This window comes from Catharus ustulatus, chromosome 1, assembly GCF_009819885.2.
Source record: "Catharus ustulatus isolate bCatUst1 chromosome 1, bCatUst1.pri.v2, whole genome shotgun sequence".
NCBI classification, from domain to species: domain Eukaryota; kingdom Metazoa; phylum Chordata; class Aves; order Passeriformes; family Turdidae; genus Catharus; species Catharus ustulatus.
In genome coordinates, this window is record NC_046221.1 from 112,788,060 (window position 1) to 112,807,384 (window position 19,325).

The window sequence follows — 19,325 nt, forward strand, 5'->3', positions numbered from 1 at the left end:
GGGCCTGTAAATGGAGCGTTGTTCTGAATGGAAGGGAGCATTGTTTTCTCTTTGGGAAGCAAAGAAGAAAGATACTTGGATAAGCTGAACTGAAGGAAAAATCTAGATTACAAGAAATGTAGACAATTTTTTACAAAATGTAAGATTTCCTGAAACACAACACCATAGTAATAGAAGGTCTGTCCTGAGTCATCAGATTTACCCTTCTAAATGGTTTTGTCCTGTATTTCCCTTCATAAATACTGCCGACTTTTTTTGGTTTTGTTTCATGGCTGTGTTCTTAAACATATAATGGTTCCTTTGCTTAAAGGGTTAAATCATATCCTGCCAATCTGTGTTATGATTTAGGAAACTGAGCATCCTCAGTATGCCTTTTTTAAAATGTATTTGGCACAATTTAGTGAAATCTTCAGAGTCTGCATCAGGCACTGCTGTCTTAGGTATCCAAGCTGCCTGCATTTACAGTGGAAGTCAGAACCTGACTCAGGAGGCTCATTTATAAATTGTGCTACACTGCTCTTCTAGCTAAAACATCCATTTTCCAGAATCAGTCACTCATGTACTTCACTACTAGTAAACTCTTATATAATGCCAAGGGTATATCTTTGCTTTATCTATTAGAATTCTGAAGTAAAGGGCCTGATCTTACATTCCTCAGAGTGTCTTTACCTCGATTCACCTCAGTCCTTTGGGATACTTCTTTATCTTCAGAAACACAGAAGCTACTGCTCCTGAAATGCCCTTGATTCTCCCATATTTTCATTTCCAATAAAATTTCACTTTTCCTTCCCGTAGACAGATTTGCTTCCTTATATGTTAGTGAAGTTTCCAACTAGTAACTCCAAACATTTTTTTACTCTTCATTTCTCTGCACTGCTGTTTATCCTGCAGTTTAGTAACTACAAGGAGCTCACTGTCTTTCCTTGGCCACAGAAATTAGAAAAACAGCAAGTGATGTGAACTGCTGTTGGAAGCTGGTGCAATTTTTCAATAGCTTTTTCTCGTTTCATATTTCATCACTGAAGTAATACATCTCTATTACACCTTGTATGGACCAGATCCAAGCAGTGTTTGATGTTTTATCATTCCTTTCTTTTTTGAGGAAGAGTTTGCTAGGACAAACTAATCCATAGGGCAATATTCAACAAGTCAGTTTGTTTTCCTCCAACTACACATCCTGATCAGCTGTCTGTTCCTCTGCATTAGGAATAAACCCCTCTGTGATCATTGGCACAGCATGTTCTAGCAGGTTCCTTTTGCGTGATGTTCGGCGCTTGGCCAGAACTTCACCATTTCTTGGCTGATGCTGGTGCACAAACTGTAATGATGATTTTATTTAATTGGTACTTCACAGTGACAGTTGAAATGTGCCTGCTAGTAGCCGAACTTCACAACAGCAGAACTGCATGGATGTTTGAATTTTGGAGGAATCTTCTTCATTCTCTTAAAAATATATTCTTTATGACTTCTGCCAGCGGCAATCACTACCAGTTCTATTAAACTTCCTGATTAATTAATGTGCAAGTGCCAAAGGAAATGACACAGCTAGGCAGTTTGTTCCAAGCTGTTTCATGCTGCTGGTAAAGTTCAGGTCCAATTTTATCACTGTATCCTCTCAAAAGTTGCAAGCTGTTGTTGACTCTTGACAGTGGCAGCCTATACTGAGTGCATCCTTTTCCTTTGGAGCAAAAGACATAGAATGATTAAGGTTGGAAAAGACTTCCAAGATCATCAGGTTCCATCTTTGACCAAGATGCATGTCCCTTTTCATTTTCAAGAGGAGATGAGAGCTTGGCAGTGGGGCCAAGCCTGTGAAAGAAACTTGGGCATCAAGACAGAGAGATTCCTGTCCTATGTGATGGCACTTTCAGGAGTCAGTTCCTCTCCTGCATCCTAGAAGTTAGGATCCTAGTATATTACTCCACATGCACCTGGACACTGTTAAGCTTCTTTGTAAAAACCAAACAAGGGAATGCATTGGACAGGAAGTCACCTGTGCTAGCTTGTTGGAAAGTCTGAGGGCAATGTTTGTTATGTACCACCTGCATCTGGGGTCCAAGCTGCACACCTTGTCTTGTACAGTGTCTCCATCCATGCACACACTGTGGATATCTCTCAAGCTTGATTAATACCTTAATCTTGCAAGAAGGAAGGCCATAAATATTTCTCAGTTCCTTGTGGGTAAGACATCCTTTGGGGAATCAGGACCTGTGGTTTGAACCTGGATACTAAAGTAGATAAAGGGGTTTGAACTTACGTCCTGGGTAAAGTGCTATAACAATATAATCTTGTCTCCAACCCTGGTGTTATTCTAGGCAAATTCTAGCAATACCTTTGGCACACTTGGTGTGAGAGGATCTCCTGCTCCTATCAAGGTAGCATATATTGTGGGATTACAGTAGGTTTCCTTTGAGGGATCAAAAAGATGTTGCTTTCATCAAGGCATAAGTGGGACTTGAATGTTCTGGCATGCTCAAGCCTTCTGAGCATTTCAGCTCATTCACAGTGAGTATGGATTTATGAAAGGGCAGCATCATGTTTTAATGTCTGCCAAACAGGAAAAGTGAGGGAGAAAATGCAGTAGTATTTCCATAAGAAGACTTTGGTTACTAATGACAATCTTGTGCTTTCAGAATGTTTCAATAATGAACCAAAAGATGTGGATCCCAATGAAGATTGTGACTGTAAGTGATAAAATAGAACTGTACTTAGATTACTTTCAGCTGGCTCTGAATACATACTGCTGACTCTTTCAAGGGTGACATAGTTTAAAAAGGACTGAGATACCTTGTAGTAAATGTTTTAAAAGCAAACGTTCAACCAAATGCTCGAAAAAATTATTAAAGAGGTGCTCGTCTAGTCAGATGTAAATGGAACCTCCTCCTTACTTCCAGCTTAAGTCACTTTCCTTAGTGCTGCAGGCTTTGTTGTTGCCTCTGTTCTTCAGGCAGCACCAGGTGACAAGCTTCAAAGCTTTTCCACCATTACTGACTGATATGTTCATGAAATGTTCTCCGTGTTAAATATCAATTATATGTATTGATTTCCACTGCTCTCCCCAGCCTGCGATAGCTGTGTGATTACCCTGCTGAATGATTTGAGCACAATAGGTGATGAGCTACAGCTCATCAAGTCTCAGCTGCAAAATGTCCATGCAAATACCCGCACTCTGGAGCAGATGAGAGACCTGGAAACACGCACCAAGGACCTAAAGGTAGGCACACAAAAACAGAAAAGTGGATTTCAGATTAAGTAGATAGGCAATGAACCCAGGAATCTTTGCCATAGTTTTTTCACTTGCAAGAAGACATACTTCAACACTTGAATCCAAATACCAGATGCTGGCAGCACTGGGCTTCACCTGTTAAAAGGTAGCTGTAGTTTCCATGTCATGCTCTGAATCAGTATCTCTGCTTTTCCTGAGGCCTGCTCACCTTGGAAGTTATTCAGTAATTCTGCTTTTATTTACCTTGGATAAAGATTTCATCCAGTGAATTTTTTTCTTTTTGTCTGCTGTGCAGTGGGTGGTTTATTGGATTGTTTTTTTCCTTTCTTTTCAGGTCTTATTGAACAACTACCATTCTGTTGTTCGTAATCAAGGTTCAAAGGTAGATGAGTTGGAGACAGAATTCGTTAAACTAAATCGTGATATAAATGCTCTCCAGGAAAAGGTGACTTCCCAAATAAATTTAAAAGTATATGTCTCCTGACTATTAGCATGCTGTATCCAGATACTTTTAATCTAATAGTTTTTTTTCCTTGCTAGGCTGAAATGAACTACAAAGAAGCTGAGATATTACTTAATGATTTTGGCCAAACTCATCAGAAAGGAAAGGATTTGGTTTCACAGATACAAATAGTGGTCAATAATATACAAGGTAAAAATTAATTTCTAACTCATATTTTATTTTATAGCATATTTTCAGCTTATTTACAATATTCTTAATTATACAGGAGATTTTCTTAGAAAAAAATTTCATAAATAAGAATTTAGTCACAGCTGTATAATTCTCTCTTCCTATTAGAAATCTAATAAATATATAACTTTGTTTAGGACCCTACCTTCTCTATGAAGTGAAAATGGGCAGAGAAGCTTCACTACAGAGACATTTCAAGCGACAAATTTGACTATCCTGATTCAAGTCTAACTTTGTTCTGGGTTGTTATCTTGGGCTCTTTAAAGTTAGAAGCTTAAAATTTTTGCTATGAACTTGGTCATTTGGGACAAATTTCAAGGTTGAAGCCATCTGACTGTCTCTGGTTATGTGTCATGGGATACTTTCCATGTTATTGAATTAATACAAAATGGATCTCCTTCATTAAGGAAAAAATAAGACATTTCTATTCCTGAATTCACTGATGAAGCAGATCCATCTCAGAAAAGATGTTGGCCCCGCCATTTGGGCATTTAGAATAGGCTTAAGCAGATCCTGTTTTTAACTTTGACAGTGCTTTTTTTCAGCACTCTTGGAACAGATATCTGGTACGAACGCAGGAGGCAACAACCTGCCCCTGGGAGATGCCTCGGAAGAGCTGGCCGAAGCTCAGCGCATGATGGCCGAGATGCGGAACCGCAACTTTGGCCAACTTCAGGCCGAGGCAGAGAAGGAGCGAACAGAATCTCAGCAGTGTAAGTGTTCTCTCAGCTCTCTGACTTTCTAGAAAGATCAGTCTTAAGATTTAAGAATTTTTGATTGGGTTGGAGTAGAAGGAGCAGCCTTTTGCAGTGTGTCCCTGAGATTTGTGGCTGTTGTTAGTCAACAGGAAAGTGGTTGTTCTGGAGGGGATTTAAAGGCATTTTTAGTGTGTTATGGAAGAAAACGGGTTGAGCTGGAGAAGAAACCCAATAGATCCTTCTTTTGTAACTAGATCCATCTCAGTAAAATAAAGATGTAGCCAATCCTACAATGCAATACCTTCTGTGCATTGTAAAATATAGGCAGAGGTACCTAGAGTTTTTTTAGAGGAATTGCATGTTTAATTTAACAACATATTTTTCAGAAGCTACTAGAGTAGTCCAAGGGCCAGGTCATACCAGGACAAGGAAGTTCGGGAGATCTAGTTGCATTGGTTGTACTCCCTGTCATGTTCTCTGCAAGTGTTTGATTGGGACATCCAGAAACTTGATTCCAGACAGTGGAGACATCAAGAAAAGTTGTAGGCTTATCTCCTCACCAGGGGCATAGTGAAGGAATGAGAAGCCCATATGAGTGACAGTTAATTTCCATCAACCTTGAACATTCATACCAGCCTCTGAGTGACTCTTCTGTATCCTAGTTTGTCGGCAGTGAAATGGGCATGCTTAAGAGCGTGATGAATTTGACATCTTCTGTGCTCCTGTATTCTTTGAAATTAAATGCGCCCATATGTCTCAATTGATTGCAGAGGAGATTACTTTGATAACTAGTGCAGTTGTAGATATCTACATTGTAGATTAAATTGTTGGTGAAATTATGTTATTTCCATATAAAAAAAAGAAAATTAGTATTTTTGGATCAGCCTCATGCTTAATTAAGAGAACATTTATCTGTGCTCTGTGTCTGCAGCCCCAAACTAGTGAGCAGATTTGATCCAGTGAGATGCTGAATAGTATTTTTGCTATAATAGCACTGAAATTAGCATTGCAGTAGATGCTCAGTTCACACAAGCACAGCGTTATAATCCTAAAGGTCAAGCCCTTTTTAACAAAACTTGTTCCAGTTCCCTTCTTCTCTGAGCAAAACTTTTCTTTCTGGTCCTGATACTGCAGTACTGGCACGTGTTAAGAATGAACTACAAAAGCACCACCAAGAAAATCGTGGGCTTATTAAAGCTGTGAGGGATGCACTGAATGAATATGAATCCAAAATCACTGACCTTCGTGAAGCTCTGAATGATGCAACAGGACAAATCAAGCAGGCTGAAGGCTTAAACAGAGACAACATAGTTCTGTTAGCAGACATCAAGGTAATGTTGGGGTTCAGCGGAAAAAAGTTAAACCTCGGAAGATAAGAACTGGTTTTGTTTGCTGCATTTTAGACTTTCTTCAGGGTCTCTTTCCATCTTCTGATATGTGTATGGACAGGTATTAATATAGTGTACTGCTGCTTCTGGCCTCTGTGTGTGACCAGGACAGCGTGACCAAAACGTAGCTCTGATGAGAGCAGGGAAGCAGACTCTCTTCCCAGCATCTCTTTCCAGCTGCCACTAGTGCTTTTGTTTCCTTTTCTAGACCAAATTCCTTATGCTGATGTAGTTTTCATAGTAAGTTCTTTAAAGTATTTAGCTTTAACAGCCGTGAAAGATGGGAACAAAAATGTGTGCAATACTGTTAAATTATTTGGGATTAATTTTCTACAGAACAGCTTCTGAGGTCTCATCATGACAAGGAACAGTTGTTGCTGAGCAGTGTTTGAATTTTAGAGCTGGTAAAATAGTACAAGGAATAAGTGTGTGCTGCAGGACACATTCTCTTAATTGTGGTCTTGCTGAAATGTATCACTGGTTTAGCACACTCATGTCCATATTGAAGAAAAAAAATGTGACTGTACCCTTGGTAAATCCTACTGCCAACTAGATTAGGTTTGGATTTGTTGTTTTGGTTTGTTTTTGTTTTTTTTTTTTTTAATTTTGGTTTCAAGATATGGCTTTTCCTGCCCCTTTTCTTAACTCAAGCACATGTTGTTCAACTTGTCATTTTTCCTCAGAAACGGATTGAGGAGACAAATGTGCAACAGAATGGTGTCTTGGATATTTTGAGCTCGGCCCAATCTTCCCTGACACAAGCTAAGAATGCACTTGGATTATTGCAAGAGAGCAAAGAGGTAAAGCTTACCACCTTAAAAGAGGGTTAAAAACTCCTACATTTTGTTGGAGATGAGGCTTGTGTGTGCCAGTCAAGAAAGGAAGGATCTTGCAGCCCATCCTGGATTCAAAAGGAGTCTGCCTGCCTGTGCAGGTTTCTGTAAGAAAAGCTTGTTGAGGGTTGTTATGTGTCTGAGGAAGACATTGAACTGCAGATAATCCGAATTTGGGAGAACATCTGTGAGAAGTACCATGAGGAATTGTGCTATTTTTGTATTTCTTTCTGGTTAATTGCTTTTAGCCACTGTCAGAGAGGCAAGATACTAGGCTAGAAGGATCTTTGCTCAGACTCAGCTTTTGTGTAATGGGTCTGGAAGCATAACACAATGACTGCCAGTTGTTTCCAGTAAACTGTAGAGTAAGTTGGAAGGGAATGCTTTTCCCTTTGGTTTTCTCAGCTGCAAGGTATATGTAACACTGAAGTAGATGTGGACAAAATGAAACATGTACAAATACAAATAAAATTAAATCTTTTTAAAACCACAGGAATATGAAAGTTTGGCTGCTCAGCTGGATGGAGCAAGGAAGGAGATGAATGAAAAAGTGGCAAATATCTCATCAGCAAGCAAAGAACCACTGGTGGTGAGAGCTGAGGAACATGCCAAATCTTTGCAAGATTTGGCAAAACAACTGGAAGAGTATGTTGCCATTCCTGTAAATGAGTAATTTTTATGCAGAAAAAAAATGTGGTTGTAATCGTCTGTAATTTTACTTGCTTTTATAACCTTTTGCAAAGCTAGAGAGAGATTAAGTTGGTCTCTTTCTGTTTATTTATGGAAGTTTTCTTTTTCTCCAAAAAACAGATCGTGCTGTATTTTTTCTGATTTTTTTCCCCCAGAAGTGTAAACTCACATAATACTGTTTTATACCATTGTACTAACACTTCATTAATATCTTACTAGTAAGAGAAAATCCTCATGTACAGAGTGGGAAGATGTTTAGCATATTTTTTGTAGAGTTATTTCAGGTACTCTTACTCAGGAATGCTTTTATGACATCAAAGAATTGAGGCAAATAATTGGGATAAATGCTGTCTTGGCAGTTTTCAGACATGCCTGCTCAACTCTATGGAGGAAAAGACCTCCTCTAGTTTTCTTATCTTTCAAGGAATCTTCTAGAAAGGCGAAAATATGATAAACTTAATAGTGTTTCTCTCTCCATTATTTGTACTTTGCACTGGAATCATGAGAAGAGTTTTGGAGTCCTTCTGTGATACATCAGAGCAACATGAAAAAAGTGAAATCCTGATTTATTTTTCCCTGTGCAAATTGTTCGCATTTTGTTGTTGCACCAACTAGAAAGTCTCAGAAAGTTAAATTCTAAAATACCTAACATGGCTGGGAAATTCTTGGGTAAAAACCCCACATTTTCATTACTTTTTTTGTTAGTTTTCAGTGTGATTTTTTTTTTAAGTTAAGAAGGCATTGTTCTCACAAATACAAGACAGCTAATACTAGACAGTTGTATAGTTCACAGGGAGTGAGTAGAAGAGATTTTGTCTCTTGTTTCTGATTCCAGAGCTGCTGTGCTGGTTCTTGGGGAAAACACAAAAGTTCTTGTACTTGCTAGATGATCTGACAGCTACAGTTGTCTGAATTCCTCCTAAGTGAATTATGTTTGTAGGGCTGTGATTGAGATGCCTGATTACTGACCATATGCTTTGGTGAATTCTCTCTGTCTTAATCATTTGAAGGTGGCTTTGGAGTCTCAGAGCTCTGCTTTTCCACATGCCTGAACTTATCCTGTCTTATGAAGAGTCTTTCCATGTCAAATATCTCCATTTGATATTTTTGTAGAATTAAGTTGCAGATCTAATTGAAAAGCATCTTCATGTTGGCTTTACTTAGAAAATACTGAGTTCAGATCTGTTCGTAATCTATCTCACAGCCTTGGCAGAAGGCTGCATTTTTCACCCTGTTTTCCCACAGGATAAAGAACAGTGCCAGGAAGGACGAGTTGGTAGGCTGTGCTGTGGAAGCTTCTACTGCCTATGACAATATTATTGGTGCCATCAAGGCAGCAGAGGAGGCAGCCAACCAAGCTGGGAAAGCAGCTGACTCAGCTTTATCAGTAAGTGGCCAAATTAGCTAAACTTGTTACAACCCGAGTTTTATTGTCTTTAACTATGGCAGAGGCCCCGAAATCAAACACCGGTGAGTCTTGGCATCCTTTATTTTTTCTGTGACCTTTCATATGACTTGCTGTTCTGCATGTTGATCAATTAGTCTTTGCTCAGCACTAATCAGTCCTAGTACTGCCCTTCTAATGGGAATACAAAATAGAGATCTTACAAGGCAAGCCTGGTAATAACTACAGGTGATTTCAGGTATTTTCTTTTACTCTGCACTACTAATACCCACAAGTTCTTCATCAGAGACATGACATCCACCAGCTGTATGCTAGTGATTTCCTCCTAATGCCCTAAAATCCATCTGAAGTTTGCAAAAGACCAAGGTTGTAGTACGCTTAAATTAACCTTGGTAGTTGTTGCCAAAGGTGATGTTCTTCAGAAGAGATCTCTGCCCTTGCAGAGTTGGGGGTTCTTTGAATTGGATTGGGCTCTCTCTTTTACTCTTCAAATTTTAATGTAATTACCAAGTGATCTTACAGTACCATGCTTCTATTATCAGACTGTGAAGAGAGAAGACTTATCAGGAAAAGCTGAAAGGTTAAAAACTGAGAGCAGCACACTCATGGATCAAGCACAGGACACTAATAGGAAATTGCAAGGTACTAACAAAGAAAGTGGTACTAGAAATGTTGACACAACGCAAGAAGCTTTCCTTGAACCATAAATTTTCACATCTCAGCAAAGTATTTCAGCACTTGTTCCACAATAAAACTAGTTCCATTACAGTGGCACTTTTTGTGATAGTTATTTCCCATGGCAAAAAGGCAAAAATGTAAATTTCCTGCTTCTGCTATGCTATATACCTTTGCAGTCCAGCAAATCTTTTGCCTTGTACTTGTTTTGCAGTGGACTCAATGCTCAGTGGCCACATGAGCTGGGTAAGAGTGTAGACAAGTGCTGCAACACCATCTGTCCAACAGAAAATTTATATTTTTCTTTAAGATTCTCATGGGTCTTTCACTGTTTTGCAGCTATTGGTCCAGACCTCGAAGACCTAAAGCAAAGACTTGATGTCGCTGATGGAAAGACAAATACGCTGAAAATTGATCTTGTTACTGCTCAAAACAATCTCAATGGGATAAACAGAGGTTTGTTACTTAGTGATCACTTCTGGCCTGCCCCTTTCATCTGTTACCAAAAGAATCTGTGTGTTCATTTCTGTGTGTTTCAGGTGACATTGACAGCATCATCACCAGTGCAAGGAACATGGCAGAAAATGCCAACTCTGTCACTGATAGTGTGTTGGGTGAGCTGGTCCCGATTGAAGCAGAAGTGGAAAGAATTAAGAGTAACTATGGAAGCACGCAGAGTGCCAGCTTCAATAAAGCACTGATGGAGGCAAACAATTCAGGTATTGCAGTGCATTGCTGTGCAGTGGGGCCTTCCAAATCATTGTAGGGTGAACATGGCCAGTTTTGCAGCAACAACTTTAATCATTCAAAAGTTAGGCATATAACCTAAGCAAGTGTTCTGAACTTCTTTTATGGCCAGTAGAAAGGGGCAGGCACAGCAGAAAGTGACTCAGGCCATTCTGTGACATGTGTTAAAAGCTAGTGCCATGACTGGTCTCTAAAGATTTGGAGGCCAGTGATTAATGGGGGACCCCAGGGGTCAATACTGAGTCTGATCCTGTTCAACACCTATATTCGTGATCTGGATGATGAGGCAGAGTGTGCCTCAGCACGTCTGCTCCTAACACTAAACTGGAAGGAGTGGTTGATACACAAGAGGGTCATGGTGCCATCCAGACAAACCTCCACAGGCTGTGGAAATAAACTGCCAGGAACCTCATGAAGTCCAACAAGAAGTTCTGCACCTGAAGAGAAAGAAACCCTTGTACAAGTACAGGCTCAGCAGGTAGCCAAGCTGGAAAAAATATTTGTAGAAAAGGACCTGGGGATCTTGGTGGGCACAAAATTGAAGATGAGCCAGCAATATGCCCTTGGGGTAAAAGGTTGAAATACAGGAGATTCTCTCTGGACATGACAAAACAGTTCTTTTATTGTGAGGGTGTCTGGGCACAGGTTGCCCAGAGAGGTTGTGCAGTCTCCATCCTCGGGAATATTCAGAAGCCTGCCTTGGCACAATTCTGTGCTACTGGACCTAGATGGCCCTGCCTGAATGCCAGGGTTGGATATTGTGACCTCCAGACTTTCCTTCCAAGCTCAGCTGCTCTGTGATTATGTGATTTTCTACTGCATTGGCTAGTGAAGGGCCCTAGACAGTTACCTTAGGCTACATGTCTGCTAGCTGAAATTAAGTGAAAAGGGTTGCACTGAGCCTGTGCTGAATACAAACTAAGGGACAATCACATTCCCAAAAAACTTTATTTCACATCTTCTCAGCAGCTTTATTTGATAAAGTCAAGTAAGAGGAAAACATTTCAAATAATATAAATACAAGAACTAGTCCTCCATGGTATTGCTGGGTTGTAAGTCATCCCTGCAGTTACAAAACTAGTTTATAAGTGATATTTAGAAAAACAGGAGGTCTGGATTTCATTTCAGGGTTGAAGTCTGCAAATACTTCAGGGTGGGTTTTTTTGTTTTGGTTTTGGCTTTTTTGCAGTCACAGCAGATGAGAAATTGTTTCCTATTATAACAAAAGTTGAAATTCTCATCATATTTTCTTTTCTCTGAAATAAACCTGGCTAGATACTGTAAGACTCACTGCTAAATTGTGCTGGTTAGCAACCTTGGCCCAAGAATATAATTCATGCCCTAGTCAGTCAGGCCAGCAGTCTGCCTACCCCACTGTTCATTCTCTGCCAGTGGCAGTAGGAGATGCTATGAGCCTGAGTCCTATCTGCTGTCCTTTATCCTCATCCTTCCCTAGCATCCACAGCCACTGGGTAATAATGTCAGAGACCACATCACTGTTCTATTTAATTCTTTTTTCTGGACCTTTACCTAAAACATTTTTGGAAGTGCTGATTCTGACTGCTTCTGCAAATACCTTTGGCCACAAATTGCAGGAGTACAATAACCTCTGTATAAACTGCTACTTTTAGTGAGAGCTTCCTAATATTGTAGGACCAGCCAAAACTGTTTTGTCATTACCCTGTCCACTGCTTTTCTGCTAATTGTGTAGTGATACAATATTTTTGCATCTTGTTTTCCTCCTCCTTTTTCATGTCAATGCTTTGCTTTCTTTCACTGCAGTAAAAAATTTGACAAACCAACTTCCAGATCTGTTCAGCAAGATTGAGAGTATCAACCAACAGCTGATGCCAATAAGCAACATCTCTGAGAACATAGATCGCATAAGGGAGCTGATTCAGCAGGCAAGAGATGCTGCAAATAAGGTCTGTCCTGAGCATTGCAATCATGCTTGACCTCAGTGGTTTGGATATACAACAGTACTTTCGTTCCTCTTCTTTCTTTCTAAATCATTTTATTTAAATGTGGTGAAAGACCAGACATAAATTTAATTCAACAGCACTACCCAGCAACTGAAGTAACTGCAGTGATGGGAAGCATAATAATTCATACATAAAAATGACAGGATGCATCCTGCTACATCTTTCTCCCATTAGATTTTTTTTTTCCAAGGGCATCTCTGGAATATTTATTTGTACAGCAGCCTCTTACCTTCCAAGGTACATTGTGGTGGCTTTGGCAGCAGGGACAAAGTTGGCTCTGCTGCTTAGAGACAGGGCTCTCCACCCATGCATGGTCAATTGAGACAACTGCCAAAGAAGTTGTGCAGCCCTGTGCTCTCATTACTCCAGCTGCTCCAAGATGTTTGAAATTGGCTACTGGCACCTTATTACACTGTACTTTCTCATTTAGGCAACTGCTGTAGTTGCTGAAGTGATAGTGGGGTCTCAGGTACTTAGAAGCATCCCTGAGATCAAGTAGCCTAGAGTTGCAGTGAATAAGAGGAATCAGTGATCATGGTGTTTTTAGCTGTAATAGGATGTGTATTTATAATATCAGAGGTGCGTTGTAATTCCCAACAGACAGTCAAGTCCAGCTAAGTGAAGCACCAGGATGTGTTTGTAGACATCTAAATAATTTACAGACTTGCTCTTCAGAGCTGCAGGGCACATCCTTCCCTGTCTGTTATTGAAAGTAACAGTTACTTGACAGGGGCACAGTAAGGGTTGATTAATTGATGTCTGGAACAAAACAGTGCTGTGTTAAGTATTGATAATACAGATTACTGCATTATCCAGTCTGCTTCCTAATTATTTTGTTTGGTAGGATCAGAGTCCAAATCTATGGTAATTAATGGCTGAAACATGACCAGGATGTGTAATGGGCTAGTTTGCAATTAAACACACCAGTGAAACAGGAGTAGTAGCAATAGTTAATTGTAACATACTGAACTTTGGTTTTCTTAACAGGTTACTATTCCTATGAGGTTCAATGGCAGCTCTGGTGTAGAAGTTCGACCTCCAAGCAACCTTGAAGATCTTAAGGGTTATACTTCACTTTCCTTATTTGTCCAAAGACCTCAGCAAGAACCAGACGCTCCCCAGAGGACAAATAGGTTTGTCCTGTACCTGGGTAATAAAGATGTAGGTATATTTTGATATTTAATCTGATTTTTAGACCAGGCATCTTGTTTCGAGAAAAGGATGGGAAGTGATCTGTTCTGTCTGAAATTTGTAGCTACTGTTGGCCTATTTCTTTAAAATTGCCTTTAAGTGGTAATAGAAGTGTTCATTCATTCCCTGGCAAAGTAACTCACAAGTGGCTGAGCCTTTTCCTTTGATGCTTTGCTCTTTTGCTCCTTTGGAAGTTACTTCTCCATCATGGATACCATCACACATTCTTATCAGACCTGTCAGTTTCTGCAGCAGTCAGCACAAACTCTGCCCAACTCCTGCCTCAGAGCTTTGACTCTTCACAGTATCAGTCACTCTGAGTTTCTCTGTTGGTTAAACAGTGATCATTTCAGTTTTAAAATTCAGCCCCTCAGCTCTTAATTTTTTTGTCTTCTCAATATGCAGAATAATGCAGACCTGCTTGTGCATTCAGGTTTGCTCAATCACCATCAAACATTTTTAAAATTTCCTGTGTGTGGTTTCTAGTCTTGTTATTTGGCAGCAGCTGTATCTGTAGTGAGCCTTGTGCCTACACAGAAAGCTGTTTGGAGGTATTTGTTCTACACTGGATTTCATCTTTTTATCCTCTGAATAGCTAGCCAGGACATCTGTTGAAAGCATTTTAATGGAAGCTTCTGAAATACACTATCTTGAAGAAATGAAATGGGATGTTTTGGGGAAAATCACTCCCAGTCACCTCAGTAGGAGCCATTGTCCTTCACTGAGTGTTGTTCTGAGCATCTTTTTTATGTCACAGATGTTGAGTCTAATTCGTAGTAAAGGTGTCACGTTTTCATGGTTTAAGCTGGGAGATGTTACAAGTGAGAAAAATATTTTAGATACTGTTGTTACAAACATTAAAAAAAAATCCACACATGACTTTTCAGTTAATTTATAACTATATTCATTGAATCAGTGCAACATACAGGATTATATTTTTTTCTTCCCAGAACTGATAAACTTAATTCTCATCATTAGGTGGGTGGATTTCTTATGACTCATGCACAGCATGATGATGTCTCTAAGGAAGTGCTGCTGTATTTTACCTTCATTACAATTAATCATTTACTAATTATTATTTGCTTTGCTATTTTTAGGCTTCCAAGGACTACATTGGTATGGCTGTGAAAGATGGTTACCTTACTTGTGTCTATAACCTGGGAGGTGGTGATGGAGAAGTGAGAGTACAGTCGCCAGTGACCCAAAGCAAAACTGAAGAAGCTGTTATGGATCAAGTTACATTTGAAAGGTATAAGACCCCCAGCGTACAACGATCTTCCTGAAAATCTGCTAATAATATCTTTTATTAGAGTGATGTGATATTCTGCCTGTTTTGGTTTTAGGATTTACCAGTATGCAAAGCTGAAGTACATCAAAGCAGCAACATCAACTTCTCCAGATTATGAAAGCCCTAGAAGTGCAAGCAGTGGAGACAGTGACATGCTCCTCAATCTTGATCCCAGCAGTGTTGTCTTTTATGTTGGAGGGTACCCACCAGATTTTACGGTACAGAGTTTCTTAGTGTTTGTATTAATCATCCCATTGTTCTCACAAGTACAGATTCGAACTAGCAGTCTTTCAAAAGCATGTAAAAGTTTATCTATGTCAGTGGGAATAGATGAGATGCAAGGAGATGCCACTTCCTACAGAATCTGCCTGGCATGTAGCATGCTAGAGCTCAAAGAAGGGGAGCACGATGATATTTCACTTGCCAAGTAAAGCATGAAACCTGTCTCTCCCTGCTAAATACTGTTCCAAATCCATGTGACTCTACTTTAAATTGTGCTGCAGTACACCTAGGGTCATATCAGATGGTTTGGATATTGTATACAAGCATGTAGTATCTCTTTTTACATATTTAGAATGTCATATTCTGTGTCTTAATAATATTTACAGTAAGTCTTAGCAGTTAGATAGCAATGTAAAATTTTGTTAGCTAATGTTGATGACGTGGTTTTAATGACACTGTTTTGCAGCCTCCACGTAATCTCAACTATCCTCGTTATGAAGGCTGCATTGAATTACACAGCCTAAATGAGCGTATTATCAGCCTTTACAACTTCAAGAGGACTTTTAATCTCAACACCACTGAAGTGAAACCCTGCAGAAGGTATGATATGAACACAGAGGTGTTTCACAGTTCTGTGATTTTTATCATTATGAATTCTTGTCTTTTCACATCCAGAAGTAAACTGGTGATTTTTTCTAACTCTTGGTCATTATTACATTTCTTAGAGAAAATCCTGAGTAATTACACGATTCACATCTATGGCAATCACAGTCTGTTTAAATTTAAGTGTTATAAAATCCAGACACAATTTGTAGACTAAAGTGTTCAACTACTTTATGAAGTAAATATATTAAGTTCAAAAATGCCAGTCATTAATTATTTCCTTTCTGAAGACCATTTGTGGATCCGATAGAAGCCAGTGGAAGGTTTTCTCTGTGCTTGGGTTAGTTCAGAATTTGACCCTATACCAAATGCTTTATCTTAAGCTTTTTCAAAATTATAATGGCAAGAAGTCCATGTGGTAGAAGTTTTTGCTGTCATATATTCACAGCTGTGACATTGAATTATTACAGGTATAAAGAGGAGACTGACCAAAGCTATTTTGAGGGCACTGGTTATGCCCTTGTCACAGCAAGAGAAGGAAGTGCCGACCGAGTACGGTACGAGCAGGCAGTTGAGACGACTGCAGATGAAGGCATTGTGTTTTTTGCATCAAATGGGGTAATGTGTGGAATGCTTCTGTCTGTTTTGTAGTGGAAGAACATCTTAAAAATCTTTCTTATTAAAAAAGATGTGAGACATAGTAATAAGGAAATGTCTTTAAAGTGTTATTTTCATCTGTGTGGAAAATTAGTAGATTCTGCTGTATGTTTTATGTCATGTGGTTTAGTCTTAGGTAGTCGTGCAAGAAACAGGGAGTTGGACTTATGGGTCCCTTCCAGCTTGAGATATTCAATGATTCTACAATGGTTGATGGATAATCACTTTGTCAAGGCTGAGTAAAAATCATTCCAAGAAGCTCCTCCATTAGGCCATACAGAGAATTCAGAACTGGGGGCAGGAAAGGAGGATTGTGATTGGAATCAAACATTGGAATATTGAGATCCTCCAAAACTGGAAGAACACTCTTCCCAAATCTAGATGTGTGTGGAAACAGAGTAAGAAAGAATATAGGAAGTGATGTGATGGCTTACACCTGTGAAAATGCTCAAAATCACAGTGCTGCTACTTATCTAGTAATCCTGTAGGTGTATTTGCAATCACTGGGACACATTCTGGTTAATTTTTCAAAATTAAAAAGTCAGTAGACATTTGAAATGACAGAAAGTCCTTTAAAGATTTGGAGAATACCTGGAACTGATACCAAACCTGTTTATAATAGTTTAAAATAATTATGATTCATTAGTATAAGTTGCCTTGTGTTATCCTTTCCCGAAAAAGCTTTCTTGAAGCAATTAGTTAGCTGCATTAAAATTATTCATACGACAGTGAAATATATATCTGAAATTGCGGCAATTTAATTGTGTTGGTGTTTTTGGTTTTTTTTTATTCCAGGATCAGTTCATCAGTGTGCTCCTTAAAAATGGTCATAAAGTTTTTAGATACAAACTTGACTCTGAAACTCCAGAAGAAGTAGAAGGCAAAAACACTGTAAATGATGGAACCTATCAACAAGTATGTAATTTTAAAGAATCAAGGGATCATTACTTTAAAAAATACACATTAACTGAAACTGTCCTGTTGTAAAGTTTAGCTGTGAAGTTTTCCTTTTGTGTGAGGAAATCAAGTCACTGGGGACTAGTTTGGAGATGTGAAAATTAATCTTTCTGTTTTCCTGCTTTAATGTCAATAGTTAAGCCTTATCAGTGAAACCACCAAAGAAAAATATTTTGTCAGCCCAATACTTTACATAAAGTTAGCTGTGTACATTGCAATTATTTGCATTAGTTTCATACTTAGATTAACGTTTTCACTACCTAAGGTTTTATTTCTTCAGGGTGGGCTGATTTTCATAGAGATTACAATAATTTCATGATTACAAGCCGCACGGAGTATGAGCCGCATCGCTGGGTGTTGGCACACATTTCATTCTTTGTCCATACACAAGCAGCACTCAATTATAAGCCGCTCTGTCGTTCGCAGCGAGGACCCACGTGCAACAAAGTTGCCAAATAGTACAGAATCGCGGCAGGGCGGGGTTTACTGGCTCGGCTCGGGCCATGAGGGCTCGGGGCTGCCGACGGGGCTGGGTGGCCCAGCTCGGCACTGCCGCTCGGCGGGGATGCTCAGGGCCGGCCGCCGCCACTGCTGGGCTCGGTCACCCCGGCCCGGTGCTGCCCGTGGTGGCGGCAGGGGGGGCACAGAGCCCGCCGGCACCTGCGGCGGCCATGGGAGCCGGGGATGGAGCCCCCCCGCTCCCGCAGCGGCAGCACGCGGGGATGGGAACCCCCTGCCTCCCCCCGAGCCGCAGGGCCAGCAGGATGGAGCTCCCCCGCCTCTCCCTCCCCCCCCCCCCCCCCCCACTGTGCTGCCTGTATGGAGCCCGGCTCCACCTGCCACGCAACACAGTAACCAACTTGTAACAACCGCGTAGTGCCGGGTTTTACTGGCAGGTGCTCGACTTGGCAGTTTGCACTGACTCGGTTTGCACTGACTTGGTTTGCACTTCCAGAGTTGGAAATGTCAGAAAATTATCCACATATTAGCTGCTCCTGAGTGTAAACCGCATTTCCGGTGTGGGAGCAAAATTTTGGTCAAAACGGTGCGGCTTGTAATCGTGAAATTACTGTACTCTTTTGCAGTCTTTGTTGTTGCTTGACTCCTTAGCTTCAGTCCAGTTTTTTTGTAGCACTACCAGAGTGAAATCGTAAATACATTGTTAAAAGCCTTTGATTTCCTGGTTGGTTAGTTCTCCCTTTTCCCCTTAATATATTTCCAGCTAAATAGTGTAAGCTGCAGGGTCTGCTGTAAGGAATCTTTATGCTCTACTAGGTCAAGTTACCTTCAGCTGGTTGATTGATTTAGTTTCTGTATCAGACAGTAGCTTCTCCATCTTAAGCTTCAAAGACAAGACAATATCTGAATCTTAGGTGAGGTGTGTTTTTAGGACAATCTTTCAGATAAAAATAAAACATCACCTTGTATTTGGATAGTTGAACATTTTCCTTGCTTTGACTAAATGCCCAAAGTTTGCAAAGTACCTTTGAACTACTGCAGTTATCCTTGATTTAAGTCACTAGTGAACAAGAGGAGGGGGGAACAAACATCACTGTGTCCTGCTCTGTGGGGGTACTTTTAATCAGGTAAATTTTTGTTTCTGCCAAATGAAGTGGTTCTCATTATTTGTGTATTTCAGATTAATTTGGTGCTTGACCGAAGAAGGGGTGTTGTGTTTGTCAGTCCTGATATTACCACCCGAAAACATGTCTTCAATTTCTCTGAGTACTACCTAGGTGGAGTTCCAGCTTTTCTACGGGAACGGTGAGTAACTATAAAAAGATTGTAATATACAGGTTTTGTAGGGAAACTCCATCTAAGCTCTTTTCTTACACAATTTCTTACACACTCTGTATTGACTATCTAATGTGACATTAAAAAAAACAAGTGTGTAATACATGATCACAATCCGTGATTTTTGGCTGAAGGTGAGATCTTTGTTGGAGTGCACCCTAAAAGTTTGGTTTGATCAGCATGAGTATGTACCCTCAAGACAAAATTCTCTCGTTTTCTTTTTCTATTTCTTATATTGTCAGCATTTATAGGTTTCTATAGTGGTGTGTGTGCTTTGA

The 19,325-nt window shown here is 39.9% G+C and overlaps 1 protein-coding gene across 2 annotated transcripts in view; it reads left to right on the top strand.

Annotated features, from left to right (window-relative positions):
• LAMA3 (laminin subunit alpha 3) overlaps positions 1–19,325 on the top strand; it is a 105,387-nt gene that overhangs the window by 72,786 nt on the left and 13,276 nt on the right. For both annotated transcript variants that reach the window (XM_033070660.1, XM_033070670.1), the window contains 20 exons: positions 2,634–2,684; positions 3,063–3,214; positions 3,561–3,671; positions 3,767–3,878; positions 4,463–4,630; positions 5,750–5,946; positions 6,687–6,803; positions 7,330–7,481; positions 8,772–8,913; positions 9,474–9,573; positions 9,946–10,062; positions 10,146–10,325; positions 12,136–12,278; positions 13,323–13,496; positions 14,624–14,775; positions 14,870–15,032; positions 15,503–15,636; positions 16,110–16,257; positions 17,092–17,211; positions 18,893–19,017. In XM_033070660.1, coding sequence (XP_032926551.1) covers positions 2,634–2,684; positions 3,063–3,214; positions 3,561–3,671; positions 3,767–3,878; positions 4,463–4,630; positions 5,750–5,946; positions 6,687–6,803; positions 7,330–7,481; positions 8,772–8,913; positions 9,474–9,573; positions 9,946–10,062; positions 10,146–10,325; positions 12,136–12,278; positions 13,323–13,496; positions 14,624–14,775; positions 14,870–15,032; positions 15,503–15,636; positions 16,110–16,257; positions 17,092–17,211; positions 18,893–19,017 — 2,758 coding nt within the window. The remainder of the gene's footprint in view (positions 1–2,633; positions 2,685–3,062; positions 3,215–3,560; positions 3,672–3,766; positions 3,879–4,462; positions 4,631–5,749; positions 5,947–6,686; positions 6,804–7,329; positions 7,482–8,771; positions 8,914–9,473; positions 9,574–9,945; positions 10,063–10,145; positions 10,326–12,135; positions 12,279–13,322; positions 13,497–14,623; positions 14,776–14,869; positions 15,033–15,502; positions 15,637–16,109; positions 16,258–17,091; positions 17,212–18,892; positions 19,018–19,325) is intronic.